Here is a 12204-nt window from a genome sequence, read left to right on the forward strand (position 1 = left end):
TTTTCTTAGCAGTGTTGCTATGATAGGAATTTTTGCTATTTAGCAAAGTAAAGTTAGCAAATTTATATGAAATTGGAAATTAAATCCACAATCTTGTTTTGATGTCACTTTGTTGAAAAAATTAGGTACAAACTTGTAAGAAAGAAAGTAAATGTACCTTAATGTAACAGACGAGCAAATTGACATAAAATTTGTGACAAATTGCTCATGCTGCTTTGCTTAATTAGCAGTGAGCAACAAAACAGTTGAAAGATTTTATGCTACATAACTATTTGAATTGCTAAATCATATACACAGTGCAGGCCTTGGATTATACGACTTTATTTGAGTTATTTTAATAAAATACGACTTTTTCGACTATTTTTTTTTTTTACAAAATTTTTAAACAAAATATTTTTTTTTTAGTATACAATGCAGATCTTCTTCAGATCTTATTTATTTCAAATTATTTAACAAATTTTTAACTAAAATTCTTCACTAATTTAATTATTTTCAAATTAATTTATTTTATTTATTTATTAATTTTAAATTCTTCACAAATTCAATTATCATAAATTATTGTTCAATTAAAATTTTTATAAAATTTAATCATTATTTATAATTTTAAAAAAATTATCAAATTAAAATTACCAACAATTTTTAATTTAATTCACTTGAAATTTAATTATTTGCAAAAAATTTCAATTATTTTTAATAATTTTTATAATATTCTTCGAAAATCCAATTATCTGAAAGCATTTTTCAATTAAAAACATTTGGAATTCAATTTTTTTTTTCTCTTATTACAATTATTGTCTGAAATTTAACACAATCTTTTGAAATTCAATTGTTTTCAAAATTTTCAATTTAAAAGCTTCTAAAATTTTCCATATAAATTTTTTTGAAATTTAATAATTTCAATATTATAACTCTTCTGAAATTCAATTATTTTTAATGATTTTTATAATATTTTTCGAAAATTCAACTATATCTGAAACCATTTTTCGCTTAAAAAGTTTTCAAATTATTGTATTTTTGTCTGCAATTTCTAAAAATTTTTTTAGTAATACAGAAATTATCAAACATTTTAAATTAAAAATCACTTAAATTTCAATTAATTTCAAAAATCAAAATTGTAAATCTTTGAAAATTATTTTTAGTTCTGTAAAATTTAATTATTGTCTGAAAATTAATTAAATTTTTTGAAATTTAATTTATTCTAAAAATTTCAAACTTTAACTTTTCCAAAATTATTATTATTTAAAAAATTTTTTTATTTAAAAATCTGTAAAACTTGATTAAGTATTGTCTGAAATTTTTTTTGACCATCAAAACTAAAAAGTATGATAAAATTTTAAATTCAGAAAAAATTGCTTAAATCAGACTTGAAAAAATTATAAAAATGGAACTTTAAGAATTTTTTTTTAGAAATTTGTCCAACTTAAATAAAATTTTGAAAATTCGTCTTACAATTAGTTCGATTCTGAAATATTTGAAAGAAATTTTCTTGATAATATTTTTATAGAATCTCATTGCAGAATTAATAAAACAAATTTAATATCTATAATAACATTAGTTATTTAAAGTAAAATATTTAATAACCAATTAAATTTTGTCAAAATAAAAAAATCTTTTTTTTTTGACTTTTTGGAATATAAACCGACTCTAAAACGACTTTTTTTTGTCTTAAAGTCGATTCGAGGCCTGCAATTTATCAATAATAAAATTTATATAAATTAAAATTCGGATAATTTGAAATTTAAAACAATTAAAACTAAATTTGTATAGTTAAATTGAAATTTAGATGTGAATAAAAATTTTAAAAGATTCAAATTGGAATGAAATTGAATTTTGAATAAAGATTTAATTCATGGTTGCTTATAATTAGAAGGAATTTCAATTAATTACAAATTTTACTTAAATTCTTCAATTAATTTAAATTTTAGATTTATTAAAATTTGTTCTAAATAATTTTTAAATCAATTCAAAATTTTTTTATCTTAAATTTTTTGAAAAATATTACATTAGCAAATTAATCGAATTATGGTGAAAGTTAAAAAAAATTAACAAAATAGACAAATTGGGAGATAAAATCTGAAATATAGATAAAAACGAATTATGAAATGACTAGGAATTTTCAATTGACAATAAAAATTTTAAAAAAATAAATAAAAAATAAATTCCTAAATAAATAGAGAGGGAAATATGTGAAAACAATTTTTCAATATTTTTGAAATCTCAAATATAATTTCATTTACAGTAAAGATTCGCTAATTAACATTTTACAATAGATTCTATTATAAAAGTTACATTCAAATATAATAAATATAAGTATTTTTTAATAATTCGAGTCGAGAAATACATTTTAATTAGAATTTTTATTAGATTTGAATAAATATATATATACGATGAATACTTTTCTGTATAACAAAAGTAATTTTTTTTTCCCCTAAATTTAAATATATTTACAATTATTATAAATCGAAGTTAATAGTCTAAATAAAAAATTCGAGATTTTTTTTTTTGCTTTTTTTATCACATGAGAAAGAGATTTAAATAAATAATCAAAAACTTTTAGTTAGCTAATATTTATGATAAAATATAAGTATTTAATTTTTCGAAAATTTAATAAAGAATTGGAACGATTTTTTTTGGGGAATTAATAAAATAATTTTTTTTTAACAAAATCTATCAATTTTTCTAATACATTATTATAAAATAGAAGGTACAAGAGACACTTATATTTTCTATTTGGAAAAAGAAAATAATTTTTTTTTTTCTTTTTATAGTTACGTACACGCGGAAATATTTGATTTTTTGTCACAATAATTAACAGTAGGGGAGGGTGGGAATAATTTGATAAATAAAATTTTCAAATTCAAAAATTCTTAATTAATTGGTCACGTCCCACTCTTCCTTATATAATTAACTATCAATGATATTCACTTTTTTTATACAGCATGATTTTTATTTTCCGGATAAAAAAATTTTTCGTTTTTTAAACAAAAATAATGGAATTAAAAAAAATTTTTTTTATGAGATCCGGAACATAAAAATTACTCTACATATTTAAATTATTATTATTTTTTTCTAGTATTTATGTATAATTATTTTTTTTTATTTTTTTTTAAATTAATCAGTTTTTTGTAAAATTATGATGAATTCCCATGAAATTATGATGAATTTGACTAAGATTACGAGATAAATTAGCGAATAATGTTTTATTTAAATTATGTTGTGTCAATTGCTCGGGAATTGTATTATAAATGTGATTGGAAATATTTTCATATTTATTGAAATTGAATTGACTTGATGTTTGTTTAAGTGCATAATGTCCACGATCTCTTGGATCCCAAATAAATGCATAATAAAGTGACAAAATAATTGCAGCTAAACTAACTGAAATTAAATATGCAATTACTGTTAAGACACGAATTAATTTTTTATTATGTTTTGGCTCATAAATACTCTCTTTGCTCTCGTGTTGTGCAAGTTTAATTTCATTTGGACATTTACTGTCACGATGTGTTCCCAATGCTCGCGATACACTTGCCATCACATTTTGTGCACTCATTTTTCGTGAAAATTGCATGATTCTGTGTTTTTTTTTCTTCTTTCTTTTCTGAATCGAATGATTGTGGAATTTTTTTTTTTTTTTTCTTGACTCAAAGAAGAATTAGCCAAGTCTACGTTTTCTATGAAGAATCATCTATAAATTAAAAAATTGTTTTTTTTTTTCATTTTCATTAAATGAATAAATTTATTAGTTAAAAATTTTCATTTGAAAGAATTTTCAAGAAAATTTTAATTTATCAATTTTTAAATTTTCGCGGTAAAATTTTTTTTTGTCCGTTAATTTATTCGGTCAATTGGCAATTTCGGTCAAATGAAAAATCGATGTTTTAAAAATTAATACAATTTTTAAAGCATTTATTTTTCTTATAACGAATAACAATTTGTGCAAATAAAAATATTCACGACAAAAAAAAAAAAATTTCAATACGATTAAATTAGAATTTTTGTAAATGTAAAAATTTTAATTATAAAAATTTTGTTACCTAAAAATTAGGATAAATTTAAATAACACAAATTCTAAAAAAGGAAAATTCCGCTAAATAAATTCTTTTGAATAGAAATTCTAATTAAAAAAAAATTTTTTATGTAATAATATATAAAATTTCAAAAATAGAATTTTTATTTAATAAAAAATTTCACAAGATACAATTTTTTTTCAGCCGAATTGCAATTTTTTCGAATTAGCAATTTAACAGAATTATATAAGTTTTTTTTAAACAAGTTTTTATTAAATTGAATTTTTATTAGAAAATATTTTATAAAAATATTTTTACAAAATTCCACTTTACTCTCAACTTTAAAAAAAAAAATTCTAAAATGTAACTGAATTTTAATTTCATAGAATTTTTATATTCAATAATAGAATTTTAAAAGAGTCGAATTTTTTTTTGAATATCAAAAATTTCAATTCACCAAATTCATTAATTTATCCCAACTTTTTATTTATACTTTATTATTTCATTGAATTATTAAAATTTCTTATTTTCATTTATACAGAAATTGGCAAATGACCGAGCAAACAACGAAAAAATGTATTTCGCGGCAAAATTTAAAATTAACTAAAAAAAAAAATTCTAATTAATGAAATCTTTTTAAATAAAAAATACGAATAAATTCTATAAATAAAAAATTTAATAATAAATTCTATAAATTTAATTAATATTTAAATTTAATAATAAATTCTATAAATTTAATTAATATTTAAATTTAATAATAAATACTAATAATTTTTTTTTTTAATTCTTTTAAGAAGAATATTTTTTAAATTAAAATTATTAATAAGAAAAAATAAAATAAGAAATTTTTAAAGTTATTTTAAATTCCAAAATATAATTTTAATTAATAACAATTGCAATTAAATAACAATTAAAATAAAAAAAAAACATTGAAGTTGGCAAATAATTGAATTTTTAAAAACAATATTAAATTTAAAAAAAAATAACTGATTTTCGAAAATATTTTTTTTTTTTAAACGAAACAAATAATTTTAATTTTTAAAATTAATTAAAATTTATTATTAATAACTAATAATTTTAATAATCATTAATAAGTGAGAAATTTTTAAATGAAATTTTTCCATTTTGTAAAGAAAATGATAGAAAAAAAAATTTTTTGTTTATTTAAAATATACACGAAATTTAAAAATATATTTAAATAAAATTTTTCATAAAAATGATAAAATATATCGCGCTAATTAAATAATATTTTTGTTTGATGTAAAAATGTAATATAAAAAGCTTTCGGTGTTAATTAAAAAATAATCGATTTTCTCGTATTAGAAATTTCACAATACTGGAATTTCAATATTTTTTTTCTTTAAAAATTAAAAATTCCAACATTAAAAAAAAAATAATTATAAATTTTTAAAATATTTATTTAAATTAGTAGAATTTAAAAAATATTTATATATATTTACGTACCATTATTATTATTTTATTTACATTAAAAATTTGTCCTAGTTCTTTTGATAATTTTCATCAAATATCAAAATCAGCTTCAAAACATTGAACATTTAATTTAAAATAATAAAAAAAAAAAATTGTATGTATCGATCTTCGAGTCTCTCGTGTGTAATGGAATTTGAAAAATCTCGATAAAATCTTTTTCTGTTTGACCAGAATAAACTTCAAGTGTTTCACATCACAAAATTGTGGAAACTGATGAAAAAAAAAATTCTAGCCCTACCCAAAACAACACAGTTGTGCAAAACTGAGCCTGCGTCAAATTATTAAAGCTCATCTCATCTCTCTCTCTCTCTCTCTCTTCCTATTTCAAAACGCAAGCTCATATGATTTGCTTCTCTGCTTTTCTCTCATTTTTCTATTTTTTCTCTCATTAAATACTCAACCGTATTTTAATTATTAAAACAAATATAATTTTTTGTTTTCCAAATTTTTATTTATAATAATTGACTTAATTTTACATGTTGTTTTTTATAAAAGAGAAAAAAGTCGAAAACTCCATTCTATCAATTTAAATATACCGCCAAGCGGAAAAGTATTAACAACTTTGGCGCTAGTGTTCCAATGAAAACGTCAAATAGTGGCGCATGCGTATTTTCATTCAATGAGATGATAATGCAAGTGGAAAAAAGTTTTACACAAGTTTTATAATTTCATTTTATAAATAAAATATAAATAATTTGTAAGTATACTGAAATTAAAATTAATTTCTCATTTATATTAAAAGCAAAAAAAAAGTGACTTCTCTTTAAAAGTGTGTGTTTGTGTAAAGTTTTTAACCAAAAAAATTTTAATACAATTTTTTTTGTGGTTTATAATTTGGTAGAATGACTTTTCTGTTTTCATTTCTTTTGTTATAATTGTCAGGGGAGAAAAATTTTTAATTACAAAAAAATTAGTTTAATAAGTGTGAATTTTTTTGTTTTTATAAAAATCAGTGTTCTTTGTGTTTATCAGGTATTTTTTTTACTGATTTTAATAGAAATTTTCGCCGATAAATTTTGTAGGTTATATTTCCATTTTGCTCCGAAAAAAAAGAAATTGTCATTGACATATTTTTTTTTTGTTTTTATTAGTAATATTATTTTATAAAAAAAAGGATGAAAATATTAAATGGAAATTAATTTTCAACTAAAATTCTTTTCTTAATTAAATATTTACAATAATTTGAATGAATTTGTTTACAAATTCAATTATCTTAAACTATTTGTCAATTACAAATAAAATAAAATTCAATAATTATTTCAAATTAAAAAAAAAAAATAATAAAAAATAAAATTATCAAAAATTTTACATTCAAAATCACTTGAAATTCAATTATTTTCAAAAATTTCAATTTAAAACCTTCTAAAATTTTTTCATCTAAAACTTTTTGAAATTTAATAATTTTAACTCTTACTTTTCCAAAATTCAATTATTTCGAAAAAAATTTTACAATATCTTTTGAAATTCAATTATTTCTAAAAAAAATTTCTTGTAACTCTTCCAAAATTCAATTATTTTTAATGATTTTTTTTAATATTCTTAAAAAAATTGAATTAGGTCTGAAACCATTTTTCAATTAAATTTTTATAATATTCTTAGAAAATTCAATTCCCTGAGAACATTTTTCAATTAAAAACATTTAAAGTTCAGGCCTCGGATTAAACGATTTTTTCGACTATTTCCAACTTTTTTTTCAAAAATACGACTTTTTCGACCTTTTTTTACATTTTTTTACAAAATTTTTAATAAAAAAAACTTTTTTAATATAAAATGCAGATTTTCTTTATTTTAATTATTTCACAAATTTTTAACTAAAATTCTTCACTAAATTAATTATTTTTAATAATTTTAATGAAATTCATCACAAATTCAATTATTTTAAAAAACTATTTTTCAATTAAAATTTTTATGAAATTTAATAGATTTTTTATAATTATTTTTGCGAAAATTTCAATTATTTTAAATGATTTTTATAATATTCTTCGAAAATTTAATTAACTGAAAGCATTTTGCAATTAAAAAGATATTTAAGTTCAATTTTTATCAGTAATTTCTATCAAATTCTTCAATTATTTTCAAAATTTCAATTGACATACAATTATTTTCAAAAAATTTTAAAATTCAATTATTTTCCAAATTTTCAATTTAAAATCAATTAAAATTCAATTATTTAAAAAAAGTTTCAATTCAAAATCAACTAAAATTCAATTATTCTCAAAAATTTCAATTAAAAATTTATTATTTATTTATTTATTTCTATTTCAACGGGCCAAAAGCCCTTTCGTTTATTATTATCAAAATTTTCAATCCAAAATCAACTAAAATTAAATTATTATCAAAAATTTTAATTGAAATTCAATTTATTTTAAAAAATTTCAATCCAAAATCAACTAAAACTCAATTATTTTCAAAATTGTTAATTTAAAAGCTTCTAAAATTTAATTATTTTTAAAATTTTCCATCTAAAAGTTTTTGAAATTTAATAATTTCAATTATAGCTCTCCTGAAATTAAATTATTTTTAACTATTTTTACAGTATTCTTCGAAAATTCAACTATTTGAAACCATTTTTCAATTAAAAATGGTTTTCAAATTATTTTGTTTTTGTCCGAAATTTCTAATAAATTTTTTAGTGAAATCATTAAAAAAATTTCAAATCAATTCAATTAATTTCAAAAATCTCTATTCCAAATCTTTGAAAATTCAATTACTTTTAAAAAATGTTATCTAAACACGGAGAGAAATCTGCTGCGATTTGCGCATGAGCAAGTCCATAGGAATATAGCATGGACACTTCCAAGCAAAAACTATAAGATTCCATCTGAATATCAGGTGAGACTCATACAATAATACCTCGCTCACTTAGGATTTTTGCTTGAAAGCGTCTGTTACTATATTCCTAAGGGCATGCTCATGCGTAAATCGCACCAGATTTCTCTCCGTGAAGTTATTTGATAAATTTATTTTTAGTTGTGTAAAATTTAATATTATTGTCTGAAAATTAACAAAATCTTTTGAAATTCAATTATTTCTAAAAATTTCAACTTTAACTCTTCCAAAATTATTATTATTTAAAAAAATTTTTATTTAAAAATCTATAAAACTTTTTTGTTAAAATAAAAAAAAGTCGACTTTTTTTAGAATATAAATCGACTGAAACGACTTTTTTGTGCCTTTTAATGTAGTATTACACTTTATATGGTCAAAAAAATCGAATTTTTTTTTGCATTTTCCTGTTCCAAATCATCTTGGAAATATAATCTCAAAATATTAAATCAAAATTCGAAGAAATAAAAAAAGTTACAGAATAAAATGCAGCGCAGTGTATATTCACGCACACAGCGTCTGTTTTGCGTTTTTTATTTAAAGAAACAAGTATAATTTGTTTTACTTAAAAATTTACAAAATTTTCTTATGCACCATTCAAAAGAGCGGTTCTTGGCACATAAGAAATGGCTATTGCAAACTTTTTTTTTTATAGAGTTTAATTGCGAAAATACAGCGTCAAACTTTGTTAAAAATTTGTAGATTTGGGAGTTAAAACTTTAAACGCGTTTTTCTCGAAACGATGTTTTTTAAACTGGCGAACAATATAACTCGGGTTCTATTTATCTAACAAAAAAAAGAAAGAAATATCATTTTCTTCGTAATTAAAGCCTGTAGGCATTATGCCTTTAACCGATTATCTATTCTTTTTTGGTTTTTAGCTACAATCCAAAAACTGCCCAAAAAAACCCCTTTTTATTGCAAAATTTTTTGAATTCGTTGCCATTTTGTCATTTTTAAATATTTTTTATCGGGCATGAAACAATGCTCAACCACGTGTCTCAGCTTTAAAATGCTTTTTTTTTGTTTTTAAATCCGATGCCCCTGAGAGGCTGCAGAGCTTGTCCGCCGATTGACCAAATTTTTTTTTGACCTTGACTTCAGTGCCTTCTGGTGACCAGAAAGATCTAATAAAAAAATTTTTTTTTTTTTATTTTTCTTCAAGAACTATTCGTCCTTAATATTGCACAGAAGGTTTCTTTTCTTTAAATAAAGTAATACTACCTTAATTCAATCCGAGGCCTGAAAGCATTTTTTTCTAATACTTTTTAAAATTTTTTAATTAATATAATTTCAATTTAACGAAATTTATGTCTATAAAAATTGATAAAAAAAAGAACTTAGTAGAATTTTTCTTAAATGAGAATTCCGTTAAATAAGAATTAGTTCGAATTAAAATTTTCTTTAATAAAAACTTTGTTAAATAGAAATTTTGTTAATTGTGGATTTATTCAAAATGATAATCCTGTTAAGTAAATATTTTAATAAATCAAAATTTACAAAAATAACAATTCTGTTAAAAAAAATTTTTCTTTTATGCAATTTTTCTTGACATAAATTCCGTTAAATTGAAATTGTATTAATTAGAAATTCGATGTACTAGAAAATCTGCTTTATATAATTTTACTAAATAAAAATTTGATAATTTAAAATTTGACGCCGTAAAAATTCTTTTAAATGAAATGTTGAGAATATTTATACGTCCCCCCAATTAGTTTATTTATTTCACTGAAATATTTTATTTTGTTACGAAACATTATTTATTTGGTTCCAATAGATATGAAATTAGTGGATAATACACAGGTAAATGATTTAATTGTATCAAAATAAATTTTATTTGATGAAAATAAAATTTTTTTAGTGTAATTTAGATCAGTGAAAAGTCAGGGAATTTTTTTTCCTAGCAGTTATTAGACACCCTGATAATAAAAATTTAAAGAATCTATTATGAAGAATGTAATTGATAATTAAAGCGGAATCTAAAATGAATTATTGCGAGCAAAAATAGGACTAACTTCTAAATCATTTTTTCGTCTAATGAAAACTGTTTTTACCCTGACTAAACTTTTATTTCTTTTTTTATTCGTAGCGTATATTTTTTTTAATTTTTCCAAATGAAAACAATTTTTTCACTTTCTTTTGCTAACGAAATTTTTTTTAACCCGTTTTTACTATCAGCCATTCATTTTTTAGTGATCGATTTACAATCTATTCTTTTTTGTAATAATTTTTTTTTTCTTTGCAGAAGGTTTCATTTTTTTTTCAAAAATGGGAGTATCGGGAAAAACAGTTGAAGCCATGGACGTCGAATTGACAGTAGACGCAGTTAATGGAGAATCAGGTGATACAACCGAGAAGAAGGACAATGATTTATTAATAATTCAAGATTTACGTGAACACATTCGTCAAATTGAACGTGCCGTACAAAATAAAGAGCCACGTTTTATTCTTCGTGCATTGCGTGCATTACCAAATACTCGTCATAAATTAAATCCAGTTGTTCTTCGTGGTATTGTCGGTGGTTTTTTTACACGATCAGCAACTGAACGTGATGCGCTTCTTGCTTGGATTGAAGAGCCAATGGACACTGAGGGTACACAGGCTGCAATTCAAAGATTTCGTAGTTCCGCTTTGCCACTTCTTCCTGAAATTGATGCCTATATTCATCTTTTGATTCTCGTTAAATTAATTGACACAAGAAAATATAATGAGGCAGTTCAATGTTCTGAAACATTGGTGCAAAAAATTGTTGCACAAAATCGTCGTTCAATGGATTTAATAGCGGCAAAATGTTATTTTTATCATTCGCGCGCTTATGAATTAACAAATCAACTTGATAAAATACGTAGTTTTCTTCATTTACGTTTACGTACGGCAACATTGCGTAATGATTTTGAAGGACAAGCGGTATTAATTAATTGTCTATTGAGAAATTATCTTCATTATAATCTTTATGATCAGGCCGATAAACTTGTTCTTAAATCAACATTTCCTGAATCGGCGAGCAATAATGAATGGGCACGTTTTCTTTATTATTTGGGTCGTATTAAATCGGCGAGACTTGAATATTCAGCGGCACATAAATATTTAGTTCAAGCAATGCGTAAAGCACCACAAACAACGGCAGTTGGCTTTCGTCAAACTGTACAAAAACTTGCTGTTACAGTTGAACTTTTATTGGGTGATATTCCAGAGAGGCAAATATTTCGTCAAGCAGCATTGCGTCGTGCATTAGCTCCTTATTTTCAATTAACACAAGCCGTACGTTTGGGTAATCTTCAACGTTTTGGTGAAGTACTTGAAAATTTTGGACCACAATTTCGTGCCGATCATACATTTACATTGATTTTACGATTGAGACATAATGTCATTAAAACAGCGATACGTTCAATTGGACTTTCATATTCAAGAATTTCACCAGCTGATATTGCACAAAAATTGGGTCTTGATTCGGGTGTTGACGCTGAATTTATTGTCGCCAAAGCAATTAGAGATGGTGTTATTGAGGCGACACTTGATCCTGAGAATGGATATATGCGCAGCAAGGAAACAACTGATATTTATTGTACGCGCGAGCCATTACTTGCATTTCATCAGAGAATTACATTTTGTCTTGATTTACATAATCAAAGTGTAAAAGCAATGAGATATCCACCAAAATCTTATGGTAAAGATCTTGAATCGGCGGAGGAACGTCGTGAACGAGAACAACAGGATCTTGAACTTGCTAAGGAAATGGCAGAAGAGGATGACGATGGTTTTCCTTAAAATGTGGATTTTTTTTTTAAATTTTCATTACTTTAACATTGTACTCTTTTTTTTTTTTCTTTAATAATTTGCAATAATTATAATGATAATAATAACATGTTTCAAATTT

At 22.0% G+C, this 12204-nt stretch overlaps 2 protein-coding genes across 2 annotated transcripts; one reads left to right on the top strand and one right to left on the bottom strand.

The window, feature by feature from the left end:
- Positions 1-2338: 2338 nt before the first annotated feature.
- On the bottom strand, positions 2339-5758 carry LOC127286823 (uncharacterized). The gene is made up of 2 exons (XM_051313426.1): positions 5475-5758; positions 2339-3688 (listed from the first exon to the last, which is right to left on the bottom strand). Exon 2 carries the CDS (start codon positions 3569-3571, stop codon positions 3116-3118), a length of 456 nt encoding a protein of 151 aa, XP_051169383.1. The 5' UTR covers positions 3572-3688; positions 5475-5758; the 3' UTR covers positions 2339-3115.
- A 324-nt stretch (positions 5759-6082) lies between these two features.
- On the top strand, positions 6083-12204 carry LOC127286534 (probable 26S proteasome non-ATPase regulatory subunit 3). Its single transcript, XM_051312978.1, has 2 exons — positions 6083-6198; positions 10573-12204. Exon 2 carries the CDS (start codon positions 10596-10598, stop codon positions 12093-12095), a length of 1500 nt encoding a protein of 499 aa, XP_051168935.1. The 5' UTR covers positions 6083-6198; positions 10573-10595; the 3' UTR covers positions 12096-12204.

The sequence above is a fragment of the Leptopilina boulardi genome, unplaced genomic scaffold, assembly GCF_019393585.1.
Source record: "Leptopilina boulardi isolate dan_hultmark-lab unplaced genomic scaffold, ZJU_Lbou_2.1 LbouV2_362, whole genome shotgun sequence".
Taxonomy (NCBI): Eukaryota; Metazoa; Arthropoda; class Insecta; order Hymenoptera; family Figitidae; genus Leptopilina; species Leptopilina boulardi.